Below are 14,158 nucleotides of genomic sequence, written 5' to 3'. Positions count from 1 at the left end.
CTCACCTGGATTGCCGGCTCGTGGGCAGCCAGTTCCGCCTCCAGCCGCTTGTGCTTCTTCCTCAGGTTCTGGACGCCCGTTAAGTCCCGGCCGTAGTCCTCCGAGCTCACCAGCAGCTTCTTCTCCCTGCACAGCAAAGGCAGGCCCCGTGCAGCCCCGTGATTTCAACTGGACAGGTTTGGTCAAGACCCGTGGAGTCTCCGGACCCCGTGATGTCCTCCACCTCCACCTACCAACCTCGCCGCGAAATCTTTGCTAGCCTTCTGGAAAACAAAAGTTTCTACTTCCCAACGAACACGGATGTAGGTGTCCAGGAGCCCCTGCCAGGGTCAGGGTGCGCTGGGGAACAGGGAGGGCTGGTGGTGCCGCCCCGCCAGCCTTACTTCACCACGCGTACAGACGCCGCGTGTAAAAATATATAAACACATGGACGGAATTTTTTAAGGAAATAAGGAATAGGAGACAGAATTTGGTCCTTAAAAATGGTGTGTTTACAAAATGCTACATCACCTTTGACGGCAATGGGGGAGGAATTAAAAACAACTCTTCTTCCTTCAAGGACTGATTGTGCCCAGGATATCAGGCTGTCTCTTCCAGACGGGCATTCGCTAATCTCCCCAGGGATCCCAGGGCAGGGTCTACGCAAAACCTACGTCAGTCATCACGTACTGCTACCGTCTAGAAGCCACCGATGGCCCTATCACTGCACACCGGAGCGACAGAAGAGCTGAGGTGCCCCACGGTAATTGTGTGGCAGAGCAGAGAGTCAGCCCAGCAGGTTCTGTCACACTCCGGGAGAGAGCCAAACCTCCCGGCCAGGCAGCCCAGAGCTCCGGACCCCCACTCAGCCTGTGGCTCCCAGCACCTGCCACCAGAGGCTCGACAGGCACCCCAGAGGACCCAGAATGCGAAGCCCCGAGGACACGTACTTGATCCAGGACTCCTCGTCATCCATGTCCCGGAAGAACTGGTGCAGGCGATGTGATTCGTTCAGCTTGGCTCGCCGGGAGGCTGCCATGGTCTTGATCTTCTGGAAACGACCATTGATGGTGTCCCGCTTGTCCTTCACTTGGGAGGTGTCGAAGGCACTGCTGGTCATCAGGCTGTCTGCTTGGCTGTTCAGGTCCTTCAGGCGATCCTGGGGCAGGGGACACAACGGGGGTGGGGTGAGGTGGTGAGAAACCTGGGTCTCCCATGAATATCTGCTTGCAAATCAGAACTCTGGAATTCTTCACGGACAAGCTGGCTTTGTGGAGTGCTGATGTTCTCTCAAAGTGTCGTATGTGGATCCCTGGGGTTCTTAGAGATCAAAATTATTTTGCTAACGACACAAAGACATCATATCATCTGCCTTTTTCACCGTGCAGACGCGAGCACATAGCATGACAGCCGTGCCGGGGGTGCCGAGGCCCCCCGCTCAAGACAGCGACACACTGCCGAGGCCGGACTCCGAGCTGCGGTGAAACGCGCCTCACTTAACGGACATCCTTATAAAAGCACAAGTTGTTCATTTTCTTAAGTCTCCATCTTCGAGAACATGTTGACGTCAATATTCTGGGCGACGAAATGGGAAATGCACACAACTTCGGCGCCAACTCAAGTTCGAGGACGGTCCCGAGCGGAACTAGCCGCTTGTTCGCGGGCTGTCCTGCTCCCGGAGGGAACAGTGACCAGACCACGGCCATTCAGAGTCTGACACACACTCAGGGTTCAGAACGAATGAAGTCAACCCATCACGTTCAGGAAGGCAGAGTTTGCTGCTGCTGCTAAAACCGGAACTCTCAGGCGAAAATGAGAATTCTGGAATGATAGCGTCCACCTCCATGAGCGTGATAGCCGCTCGATTTGTGAAGATTTTCCTGTCGAGACCGGCTGTGACGTCAGCAAATGTGACGCGGGAGTTCACGTAGAGGTAGTTCTGCGTAACTCAGAATGTTTTCCAAATGACTTTATAGCGTCATGCGCGGGTGAAAAACCATTCCATGTCTGAGATGGACCCGTGGATTTTAAAATTAAATGGTACGAAAAACTGACTGATAGGATTTCAGAGTCCACTTTGCAACTAACCTTTAAGCAGCTACCACGTACTGACTTTGGTGTCAGAGTATCCAGAATCATCGGAATGAAAACACCGCTCCCTCCTCTAACGCCCTGTGGGAGGCGGGGTTTGCATTGCATCCGACACACCCCCACAGACCAAATGCAGAAGCAGCTACGAGAATCCAGCTGTGTCCTATCAAACCAGACTTAAGAGATTTGCAAAACACAGCCCACGCCACTCTTCTTACTCTCCCTTGTTTTGGTTTTGGAAAAAATAGAGTTATCGTTCATAAAAAGTGCTACTCATGTTAACTTGTAATGGGCTTATGACTTTCAATAAATAATTTTTTTCTCAGATTTACTCTTAATTTTTCATTTTGAAATAATTATGAACTCACAAGAAGTTGTAAAAACAGCACAGCTTCAAAAACAAACAGCACAGCTCCCGTGTGCCCTTCCTCCAGCTTCTCCCCACACTGGCAGCTTCCACGGCGCATTAGCAAGACCAGGCCGCGGACACTGGTGCAAAATCACAGACTTCACCAACTTTAGGTGCCTCCATCTGTGTCTGCATGGGTGTGCAGTTCCCCACAATTTTCCCCTACATGTAGATTCACGTAACCCAAACCAAGATACACTGTTCCGTGAGCACAGTGTACCGTCCCTTCCTCGTTGCGCCCCACCCCTGTGCCTAACTCCTGGCGACCACTGGTCTATTCTCCAACTCTGTAATTTTGTCATTTTAAGAATGACAAAAAGCCCTGGATATTGTGTTTTTAAAATTTAACTTTTAAAATGTAATTTTTTAATAATGGTAAATTCTGATAGATAAAACCCACATAAACAAACTCCCTCAGGGGCCTTTGATAATAGTGCAGGGTATAAAATGGCCCCGTGGCCACAGTATTTGAGAACGTGGCTTGAGGTCCCGGACGGAGCCTGGCCACCCCACTCTGATCACCTCATGGGCAGATATGTCCGCCTCCAGCAGCTGATGTTTCTTCAGCAAGTTGTTCACAGAAGCCAGGTCTTTGCCGTAATCCTCAGATGCCAGAAGGGCCTCCACCTGGTAGTGAAACAGAAAGGGGGAAAGGTTACCGCGTGGTGCACAGTGTGTACGACGCATAGTGGGCGTTCTGGAAAGCCCAGGATGCCGTTGTTTGGCCAGGTCTTTGGGCAGCTGCAACCTTGTCAATCAGAAGCTATGTTGTTACAGTGACTCAGCCTGTATCAGCCCGTGTGGCCCGAGTCCTTCTCCCTTCCTGTCAAGCAAATGCAGACTTGAGAACCCAGGACCTGACATTCTACAGCTCAAGGCGGGCTCCCGGAGCCTTCACGGACGTACGGGGGCAAACCGCACGGCAATCTCACTTCAAGGAACCCCCGCCAAGGGAAAGAACTGGCAGCAGGAGCAACGATCGATACGCGAAGACGCTCAGTACGGATGTCCCACCAGAAAGCTGGGACACCTCAATGTCCAACACCATGGAGTGGTTAAACCATGGCGTAACTAGGACGGACTTACGCAGCTCTTCAAACTCAACGTTTAGGAACAATTCTTAATGGCTTAGAATAACACTCCCAATACGTACTCATGAAGAATTACATTCTGAGCTCAACTATGTATAAAAGTACAGCTACACTACCGTTGATGGAAATACGTGTAGACTGGACAGAAACATTAATAGCGCTCTCTAAAAATTTCTGTTTCTTTCCGCTTTCTGCACCCCTGAATTTTCTACTAACTCTGGCTTCCTGACTTAACTATTTTGGTTTCTATCTGGGCAGACTCGCCAGAGCTGCCAGCCACACAGACCCCGCTTGCTTATCTGCGTTCCCACTGGGGAGGGGGGAGCCACAGCCTAATCCCCATCTCTAAGCGCTCTCTTCTCGAAACATTCATTCCCTCTGCTAACAAACCCTTTACAGCACAAGACTCTGTGATAAGCAAGATTTCTGTGGAAAGGGGCATTAGGGGTGGCCTCATTTTTCACGGTTTGGGGCTGGCTGACCGTCCTGTTATCCCAAATGACCAGAAATCCTCCACCGGGGGCAGGGAAAACCTGCCATTACCTCAGAGAGCCAGAAGTCAAAGTCCTTGATGCCGGTGTTGAAGTTCTGCTGCTTGTTGGCTTCTTTCAGTTTCTGGCTCTTTTCGGCCGACTTCTGCACCAGGAACTGCCACTGGTCAGCTAAGGCCGCCAGCCGGGCCTGGGGAAGAGAAGCGGGACACTGGAGGTGGTGCAATCCTTGAAGAGCCCCTTTTCCTAAAGCCAAGTGATTAGCGGGCAGAGAGAACAGAAAGCCTCACGGGAGCCTTCCCACTAACGCTCCCCATCTGCAAGGTAGGCACAAGTCTTCTAATCTGCTTACGTTTTTTTTTTTTAATTAAAGATTCTATTTAATTATTTGAGAGAGAGCACGTGCGTGCACACAAGCAGAAGGAGGGGCAGAGGCAGAGGGAGAAGCAGACTCTCCCGCTGAGCAGGGAGCCTGATACGGGGCTCAATCCCGAGACCCTGGGATCGCGACCTGAGCCGAAGGCGGACGCTTCTCAGACCGAGCCAGCCAGACGCCCCCCCTGCTTATGTGCCGGAAGCTGCATTTTAAGTCGTGACTGTGCAGACTGTACCTTGACAGCATCCTCGCTGCCCGCACAGGCCCCGCGCTCGATGAGGGAGTTGCCCGTGTCGATGACGCCGCGGATCCGGTCGGCGTTGGCGTGCAGTTCCGCTTCGAAGGCCTGGTGCTTCTGGTGCTTGCTCTAAAGTCCCAGAAAGATGACCGTTCAAAACCAGGTTCTGCGAGGTTACCTCTCTTTAGGGAGGAGGGATTCTCAGGAGGAAGGGTAAGTGGTAGGAAACTTAAAGACCTGGGGACAAGGGTCAACGTTTCTTACAGAAGGCAGTCACGGGATGTGTGAAAGAGTTTAGGGCTCAGGCTGTGGGGACGGGGCCGCAGAAAGGCGATGGACCAGCTCAGGAGCAGGGGGACAGAGTCAATTCTTCGGCCAGGAGCGAAGTCCGAGAACTGTGTACTTTCTAGCATTTGCAGAAGAAGCCAGCAGCCAAGTGCAGTGCCCAGTCTACGTGGGCGTCAGTTTCCATCCACGGACCTTCTCCTCCGTGGACAGAAGATCTAACAGGTAACACACATCTGGCTCGCTCGTCACACATACAAGGCCACAATCACCGCAGCTGCCCGGCGGACCCTCCGCCGACGGAGGAGAATCCACGGCTGCCGCAGACCTTGACCTTGACCTTGACCTTGCTGCCCTCTCCTTTAGTAGCTGTCATTAACCAAAACTCACGGATACCGTCAAAATCCAAGCTTGATGATAGGTAGGAAATTATTTTTGCTAGGGAAAGAGAGGGCTGGGAGAATGCCGGGCTCCTGACGCTGGGGCTGAAGGGGATTTTAAGAATCCACGAAGAAACAGAAGGTACAGGAAACACTACGAGAGACAATGCAAGGACACAGCTGCGGCACAATTCTGGGTGAGAAAGGCAGGGTCTCAAGGGAAATTATTTGAGGGAAAAAGGACTAAAAGAAAAAAAAAAACAAAACCACAAACCCAGTACAGTTGGGGAAGGATTCTGCATCCAATGTTTCATTTCAGGGGCAGCAACTGTCAAAGGACGGAGCCGCCAAGCTGGAGGAGCATGGCGCTCACGTCGGGTGTCATCCTTCCGGGCTCCGCTGCCCGAGTCCGAGCAGGCTCTCAAATACCCACGTATCCTGACCTAAGTCCAATTCCCCGCTTCTGTTTCTTGCTCTGATCACGTTTTGGTTCAAACCCCACCTATTCTGTTTCTTCATTTCTTCCATCCGTTTAAAGCAACAGCTGAGCTACATTTTCACTGATGCTACCCCTTGAATAATAACGTCCCCCTTCTTCCTTAACCTCTCACCCCTGGTTCCTGTCAGATTTGGAAGCGATCGTCTGCTTCTCTAAGGCAACCTAACGGTCCCTCTCCAGGGAGCAGCACCTCTGGGTGCGTCATAAGACTCTCGCACTGCCCGAGATTCCTTGTCCTCGGCCACCGAGAACTGTGAGCACAACCCCACACAGAAAAGCCTGATCATTTCATTTGCTAAAAGAAGCGCCTCTGAGAAGACAGCAGCTCCCGACTGCCCCCAAATCAAACATCATACAGAGCTTGCCTAAGTGACACATGGGGAGAAGGGAGAGGACGCAGGGCTGCAGGCTCATTACGACAGAGAAAGCCACATCCCACAGGGACACTTGAATGGAATGTGATGGGTCATTAGAAATGAGAAGCACGGGTGAGGAGACACCAGCTGACCGCACGAGGCCACGACAACGTCTATGCAGAGGAACACAGACATGGGAGCGCATTTCACTAAAACTCTAAGAAAATTAGAAACTTACCAGCAGCTTGGAAAGCTACAAAAATAGATTAAGATAACAAGAGTTCAGTACACTGAGGTGAACGCACATATCGGCTCCTAAACAGCAGCTCATTCAGCTGTCCTACGTCCCCTGGGAAGCTCGGCGTGGGGGGAGAGCTGCTAGAGGGGACGCTACAGACTTTCCCTGGCAGACACGGCTTCCGCGGAGACAGCCGAGGAAAGCACTCTCCCATGTCGGATCATTTAGCGACACTTTTCCATGGGTTCAGCTTCTTAGAATAACTTTCGCTGGCTTCAGCATGGACACAAGGAAATGGTTCTCTAGGAAGAGCCCCCCCCTCCAAAGATGCCTTCTTACCAAAACCTACCCCGTAATCAAGGCCGCCTCGGAGACAAGTAGCCCCTCGGCTCAGCTCACCTGGATGTTGGTGGGGTCCTTGTACGATTCATCACTCGCGGTCTGTAATTTCTCACTGATCCAGGCCTCGATCTCATCCACGTCCCGGCTGAACTGCTGGAGGGTTTGCGATTCTCCCAGCTTCGACCTCTTCTCAATCATCTGGGCTTTCAGGCGTCGCCACCTGCGAAAGCACAAGGGAGCCCGAGCGTGACCCTCCCTGAGAAGAAGGCAGGCTGGAGCTCCCATGCGGGGCTGGAAGCGTGCTCAGCACCACGCAACACCCACCTGTCCAAAACCTCATTGCGGCGGCTGCAGATGTCGCCCTTGGCATAGTGACCGGCGGCGACAAGCTGGTCAGCAAAGGATTGCAGGGCAGCGATCTTCTCCTCCTGTCGGGCAAACAAAGGAGTGAGGCCGAGGTGGGCGGCCCGGCCCGGCCTTGCGTGGACCGCAGGTCTCGTGAAGGGAGTGGTTATTCTGACTGGCCAGGAACTAGCTGGTGGCGGGATCAGAATACACTGACACTTTAGAAGCGGGAGAGCAGAGGCCAGAGCAAAGCTTGATTTCGACCACTGGGAGAGTAGAGTTTAACTCGAGAGGACTCCAGGTCACACTGGGGACAGGGGCTATGACACCAGGAGTTGTCACACACAAAATCAAGCTGATGGTGAAAAGGGTGTCCGATTTTCAACAAAACGAGTTAGAAATCAAAGAGGTGCCCATCTTCCTGCGTTGTTAGTGTTCAAGGGTTCGCTTTCCTTACCGACACGTTTGTGTTTCTGCTTTGACAATACTTTTTTTCTGCGTGGCATCCCCGTTATTAAAACCTCTGAAGTATCAGAAGTTTTAAAAAGCACTCATATCCTTATCGTTTTTCCCAGTTTGCACAGGTACTCGCTGCGGGTGTAAAGGGGACCGTTCTGCCTTTGTGTGGTCAATGGCAAGTCTTTTCATTTCAGGGAGAGGCCAAAGTGGAGTTAAGCATGTCAACAAGTTTTATTCTCGTAGCTGAGACGGAAAGGAGCAGCAGCCCGCAGAGAGAGCCGTCTGCCTGGGCAAATGTACCTGGAGACCTGAAGGTAAAAAGGCCTCACCTGGACATTGATCGCTTTGTCGAAGTCCTCGTGTTTTTTGATCAGAGCCTCCACGCTGTCCAACGAGTCTCCTTTGTCCTCAGTATTCAAGAAGGCCTCCCGGGCAGCCATCCAGTTTTCAGCTTGCTCACAGTCCCGATGAAACAGCTAAAGAAAGGGAGGCAGGTGGGAAGATGGGGGTTTGGCCACGAAACTCACCGTCAGAAAGCCTGCGGCAAACAGGAGGCGATGCCCCGCGCACACACCTGCAGTTCGAGGCACTGATCCAGCATCATCCTGCGCTGAGCCCAGGCCTTCTCCAGACCCGCGCGCTCCCGATCTAGAATATCTAGTTTCTCCTTGACCTCTGGGCTGGCGTAGTGCCCGTGGGCCAGCAGCTGCTGCCCAAACTGCTCAAAGGCCTGGAAAGTGCCAGCCCTGGCATCGATTTCTGTCCGGTGCTCCTGCCAAGAGGAGGGAAGGCGTGAGGTAACTAGCACTACCTGTCCACTGTGTGTCAACCACCGACTCGCAGCGAGGGTGCTGCTGACGGCAGTTTGGGAGGGGCGGGTCTTCCTAGCCCAGCAGCGGAACCCCCCTTCTGCTGCTCAGCAGGCAGCCCTAGCTACCTGGTGTCGCTCCAGCAGAGCCTCGGCTCCGGTGACGTCCTTGGCTAGCTCGTCTGAGGACACCAACCCTCGAATTCCATTGATCCAAGACATGAGGTCCCTGGCAAGCAGACGCACAGAGGAATGGCTGTTACATTGCCTGGCAGGTAGGCTTTCCGCCCAGGAAAAGAGAACTACACAATTCTTGTCTCGGAAGATTCTTTGGGGTCAAGTAGTTATCTACTAAATGATTATTCAGGGTCAACTAGTTAATCTACCTACCAGTTAATCTACTGAATGGTTAACTAGTTATAATCTACACCTCTGGGCAAAATATCTCAGAGCCTCTTGTTCATCTCACTGAGGTGTTAAAAATATGAAAAAACAGCGACAACAACAAAAAACCGAGCATCCCTCAGAAGACAATGAACTAAGCTTGTAACTAAGGTCTCCTGACCCTGAAGAACAGCAGGTTCAAACAAACAGCAACCGTGGTTAAGTTTGCCAGAGCCTCAGAGGAGATCACTTCCCTTGAGCTTGGGCAGGCCTAGGCCTCTGCGTGCGCCGGACCCAGCTTCTCACTGATGTTCGTAAGGGCCCACAAATCAACGTGTGAAGTCACAGGTCCTACGCTTCCTCTGATAAAATACACCCGGAACAGGCAAATCCACAGAGACGGAAAGCGGACTCGATGAGGAAGGGGGAAGGGGAGTGACTCCTCATGGGGTTCGGGGTGCTCTCCTGGGGTGGTGAAAAGTTTCAGAACCACAGACAAGTGCTAGCTGTAGAACGCTGTAAGCACGCTAATTACCAATGAACTACATACTTCAAGATACATAACTGTTATGTTACTTGATCCTTACTTTAAAAAAAAAAAAAAAAAAACGAAAACCAAAAAACCAAAACCACCCACCTGGGACCTCCTACTAGAGGTCGGGGAAGGGGAAGCGCATCACCTGCCTAGTCCCATCCCCACAGAGGAAACGTCTGGATGAAACACACACGTACACATGTCCCTGCATGTGTACACACGGGGGAAACCCTTGTTAGCATGAAGTGCTAAACCCCGTCCTGGACGGGTGCCAGGGACTGAGTTCCAAATCCCCCACTGCTGGTGCACTACGTAGCCTTAAAACAGACTGCGGTCCCAGGTCACAGGACATTCTGCTAGAAAACTGGCCCAGACTCTTCAAAACTGTCAGTGTCGTGAAAGACACTATGCAGAGCGGGGAGGGGTAAGGAGACAACAGCACCACCGCAGCGGGAATTCTCCCACTGGCTCCTGGGCCAAAACGCAAACCTGGACGAGTGAAGACACATTTGCGACAACTGGAGAAACCGAACAGGGACTAGATACACTACTGCTGTATCGGCCTTAGACCTAGGGGCGGAGGACAGAACGCAAGGCGCATGGGACGCACGGGCCTGAGTATTCAGAGGTAAATGGCCGCGTGTACGCAAAGGACTGACAGGTGGGTCAGCAACACAGACGCGTGTACTCAGAGGTAAAGCTGACTGGTGACGATCGGCAAAGGGTGTCATCCGGGGTCACTGTTTCATCCTACTTTTCTGCAGCCATGAAATTTCTCTAAAACAGGTCTGTGGATGAGACTAAAGTACATGTCTACTGAGTGAGAGATATGTCTGAGGAAGAAACCGAATGCCATCTGGCGGGAAGTGGGGGAGCTGGTGTGCATGTGGGTGCACATCCGTGGACAGGCAAGCGGAGACTTATTCTTCACTTGCTGGCAGTTGGTGGCCAAAGGGGTTCACATGGGCCACACGTGACTTTCCCGAGAATGACCACACGAAGTCTTCTAGAAGAGCGTACCGGAAATCGCTGAGGAAGCGCTGCAGGTCGTGGGAGTCACCCAGCTTGGCTTTGCGCTGGTCCGCGCGCTTCCCCAGGCTGCCCCACGCCTGGTCCAGCTCCGTGCACTTCTCCTGCAGGTCCTCGGCCGACTCGGGGTGGGACTGGATCAGGCGCTCGGCTGTCTCCCCCAGGGAGTTGACCTACGGGAGCAAGGGGGCGAGAGAGCAAGTAAGGGAGCTGCGCTCTGCCAAGGGGAAGATTTGCTCTGCCCGGGGCCAAACTGTCGATGGCACTGCCACCTCTCACCTTGTCGCCAAGAGCCGCAAGATCCCTCTCAAAGCCCTCGTGCTTGCGCTGCAGGGCTTGGACACTGGCCAGATCGTGGCCGTAATTGTCTGTGTTGAGCGCCTGATTCTTCTCTTCAATCCACTCTTTGGTTTCGTCGGCATCTCTACGGGAAGACACAGGCGGTTAACGACTGTAACGCACAGCTGCCTTGCGTCCAGGACAAGCACGACTAAGGTGTTTGGCTGGCACTCGTACGTCTGTCAGCGGTTACCGCTAGAAGCTCCAAGAAGCAAAAGCACACACGTTCACTCACTCACTCTTTCCCGAGCAATCTACCCCGTGACAGCTACGGTCCCAGATGCCAGAGCACAGATACCACCACATCGGAGCACGTTCGGGGACCGCCAAGGTCAAGCCCCCGTAGCCCCGAGCCGCCCCTCACCTGTGGAACCTCTGCACCTCGTGCGCGCTGCCCAAGAGCTGGCTCCGCTCCTCGGCCAGCTGCTGGAGGGACCGCCAGCGTTCGTTCAGCTCCTGCGGAAGGACAGCCGTCAGCTCGCGCCCATGCCGGCCTCGGACAACGGGCAAAGAGCCACAGGACTGGCGCTCAGCTTGCAAGGAAAGACTGGAGCACAGACCATTTCCTGGCTCCAACCTTCCTCGCTGAATAAAGGAGTACGGACACGACGGCAGAAGTCCAGCAGGTAGGGAGCTCACCAAAGTTAGCCACATCTGACGGTGTGAATGCTCCATGAATATCTGACCTGGAATCACCCCGAAAGCTGCAGAGATGTGCAGCCGACTTATCCTCACTCTCTGCTCCTAGCCGGGTGCCTCCCACAGAGCAACGGCTTCATAAATAACCACCGTCGGGGGGGGGGGGGTGTCTGACTTTGGCTCAGGTCACGCAGGATCTCAGGGTCCTGGGACTGGCCTGCGTCGGGCTCCCTGCTCGGTGGGGACTCTGCTCCTCACTCATCCTCTCTCCCTCCTGTACTCCCTCAAATAAATGGATAAAATCTTAAATAAAAAATAAGTAACTACCATGTGGATAAATCCCAGAGCCTCCTGCCCCCCAGTCCTGAACGCAGCTGCACCCCAGGCCACAGCAGGCCAAGCAGGCCCTTGTGCTTGAGGAGACAAAACACTGTGGGGACCAGAAAGAGGCCAAACCTCTCCTGTGAGGCGGCAAGAGAGGCCTTCCCCGCCTTCCGGACCCTACACTTCTTGCAGCCCCCCGGCCTTGCTAGAAGCTCACGTTACTGCTAAGACCTGGGGAGTTCTTGACCGGGAAAGGCAAACCCTGCCACCCTGCTGCCGGAGGGTGACACGTCCACAGGAAACCCTTGGGCCCAGGACAGTGACAAGTGCAACAGCTCGTGCGACTACTTAGGACAAGAGCTCTGCTATAGTCAGGAGAAGGAAGACAGTGAGGGACACCGGGAGACGAGGGGGCTGGCCACAGTTTCTTACCTTGATGGAATTAAAGGTGGCCACGGTGTGAACCATCAGACGAGCAGACTATGTGAGGGAGGAAAGCAGAAGAGCAACACTAATCAAGTGTCTGCCAATTAAGAGATAATTTTGAGGAGCAAGTGCCATTCATTAGGTCCCAATTGTCAACCAAAATTATCTTAAGGGGACACGGTCAAAATTCTGAGCAGAGCCACAAATAAAGGATCAACCAGTGGAAAGGCACAAAGCACCCAAGTGCACAACTCAGTTCACTCGATGAACAGTCAAGAGAGAGTGGGGACAACCACAATTAAAACAGCTGGCTGGGGGGACGCCCGGCTGGCTCCGTTGGTGGAGCATGTGATTCCTGATTTCAGGATCATGAGTTCGAGCCCCACGTTGGGTACAGAGATTGCTTAAAAATAAAATCTTACACACACAACCCCCACCCCCAGCTGGCTGACAGAACAAACAGCTCAAAGATTAAATATTAGTGTCTTCTTGTTCATACTATAGAACAGTCCAGAAAACACCCAATTTAACAAATGCTGGCAACTGAAACAGTTTGAATATATATACCAAGAACTTCATATCTTTTCTTGGCTATGGGCTGCTCGTTTCAACAGTGTCTCCTTTGAACTAAGGGCAACAGCCTGACCAGGCTGGGGAAAAAACAACACCACAAAAACCAGTGAATTAGCTTTCTTCTCATCAGTGTACAAATCAGACGTCCCTTGGGATCGCAGAGCCCTCCCAGTTTTATCTGAAAGAAACCCCACATTCCAATGCCCGTAATCTTCAAATATGTTAGGAAAATGAGGGGCTAAGCTGGGATGTGGGGAAGCTGGGCTCATCAGTGCTCCTGTGACACACCCAGGTGACATTTTCAACCAGTGTGGGTGTGTACAAGGTTCAAGAAGTACACACCTTTGTCTCAAATCCGTTCCAGAAATAATTAAAAAAAAATACTAGAAGTTTCTTTATTTGGGGATATTGGTATTTATAAAGCCACCTGAAATATATTCCCGAAAACATACTTGTCACCAGAAAAGCCCTGCCGGGAGGTTAGACAGGTAAGGATGTTGCCCGCTCACACCACCAGTGATCATATATATTGCTGTATGAGAACAGGTAAGATTGCGAACAGGGAGAAAAGCTGACTCAAAGGGAAAAGCCACGCTCCCCCCAACGTGGAGCTGCTTTAATGAGCAGAGTCACCAGGGCCAGGAGGGGTGAGGAGGCCAGAAGCAGCGGACCCTAGCCAAGCGCCCTCCCTGGGTCTGTGTGGAACAGTGTCTGTCATAGCAGGGACATCTCTTTGTTCCTCCTTCTACATCTCTCTGCAGGATCTGGTCTCTTCGAAGAAGCAGTTCTTAGGCCACCGGGGAAAGTGGCTAGGCAGAGGTCATTTTCTTCATCCTGTCCTGTCCTTCGGGACTGCAATCCCATGGGCGCGACCATGCCTGACTACACGGGGCCACCTGTGCAAGCTTTGTTCTGGCAACGATGTGGGTATTAAATGCCATCGAACTGAACTCCTTCTGAGTGCTTGCATGGGGAAGGCCTTGCTTCTCTACTTGAAGGACCGCGACGTAAGACATGACAGAGTCAAAGAAGAGAATGCCAGGGTCAAAAAGAAACGAGCCCCAACAACTCCAGAAATGACCAAAGACTCCTGACAAGCCCCGATACTCAGAAACAGATACACCAGAAAAACATAAAATATGTCTAGTCCTAAAAACCTTTGGAAACAATAATTGGGCAAACGAGCTCCTACCTTCCACGGGGACGCGGTCTTGGAATCCGCTTCATCCTGTTCAGGGGAGGAGGCAGGGTTTAGGCGGCCACGCGGGGCACAGCAACGCAGCCCCCACCCTCTCCCGTCCATGGGGGGGTCCCCAGCACCATCGGCCACAGTGGCATTTCCCTGAGATCTACGACTGATTGCTGGCCCAGAGCACGCCACCAGGCCACTTGAGGGAAGTGAAGCCAACAAACAGGCGAGGAAAATTCCAGTTTTTTATGGAGTGGACAAAAATGAAGAGAATGAAGAAATTTAGTACAAAAACCACCAACTTTTGTCTCTGTCCCACTCAGAGCATTATTG

At 52.5% G+C, this 14,158-nt stretch overlaps 1 protein-coding gene across 18 annotated transcripts in view; it reads right to left on the bottom strand.

Annotated features, from left to right (window-relative positions):
• Nucleotides 1–14,158, bottom strand: part of SPTAN1 (spectrin alpha, non-erythrocytic 1) — a 59,205-nt gene that overhangs the window by 11,855 nt on the left and 33,192 nt on the right. For 12 of the 18 annotated variants that reach the window (XM_057313791.1, XM_048222960.2, XM_048222951.2 and 9 more), the window contains 15 exons: nucleotides 13,829–13,864; nucleotides 12,070–12,117; nucleotides 11,039–11,130; nucleotides 10,615–10,759; nucleotides 10,327–10,508; nucleotides 8,517–8,616; nucleotides 8,154–8,351; nucleotides 7,909–8,055; nucleotides 7,100–7,203; nucleotides 6,833–6,995; nucleotides 4,673–4,804; nucleotides 4,114–4,251; nucleotides 3,002–3,106; nucleotides 930–1,138; nucleotides 6–126 (listed from right to left, as the gene is read on the bottom strand). In XM_057313791.1, the coding sequence (XP_057169774.1) occupies nucleotides 6–126; nucleotides 930–1,138; nucleotides 3,002–3,106; nucleotides 4,114–4,251; nucleotides 4,673–4,804; nucleotides 6,833–6,995; nucleotides 7,100–7,203; nucleotides 7,909–8,055; nucleotides 8,154–8,351; nucleotides 8,517–8,616; nucleotides 10,327–10,508; nucleotides 10,615–10,759; nucleotides 11,039–11,130; nucleotides 12,070–12,117; nucleotides 13,829–13,864 (1,920 nt within the window). The remainder of the gene's footprint in view (nucleotides 1–5; nucleotides 127–929; nucleotides 1,139–3,001; nucleotides 3,107–4,113; nucleotides 4,252–4,672; nucleotides 4,805–6,832; nucleotides 6,996–7,099; nucleotides 7,204–7,908; nucleotides 8,056–8,153; nucleotides 8,352–8,516; nucleotides 8,617–10,326; nucleotides 10,509–10,614; nucleotides 10,760–11,038; nucleotides 11,131–12,069; nucleotides 12,118–13,828; nucleotides 13,865–14,158) is intronic. The other 6 variants (XM_048222955.2, XM_057313794.1, XM_048222959.2 and 3 more) reach the window with 1 other exon arrangement.

This window comes from Ursus arctos, unplaced genomic scaffold (assembly GCF_023065955.2).
Source record: "Ursus arctos isolate Adak ecotype North America unplaced genomic scaffold, UrsArc2.0 scaffold_18, whole genome shotgun sequence".
Taxonomy (NCBI): domain Eukaryota; kingdom Metazoa; phylum Chordata; class Mammalia; order Carnivora; family Ursidae; genus Ursus; species Ursus arctos.
The sequence above is the reverse complement of the archived record's forward strand: the minus strand, read 5'-3'. Positions and strand labels throughout refer to the sequence as shown.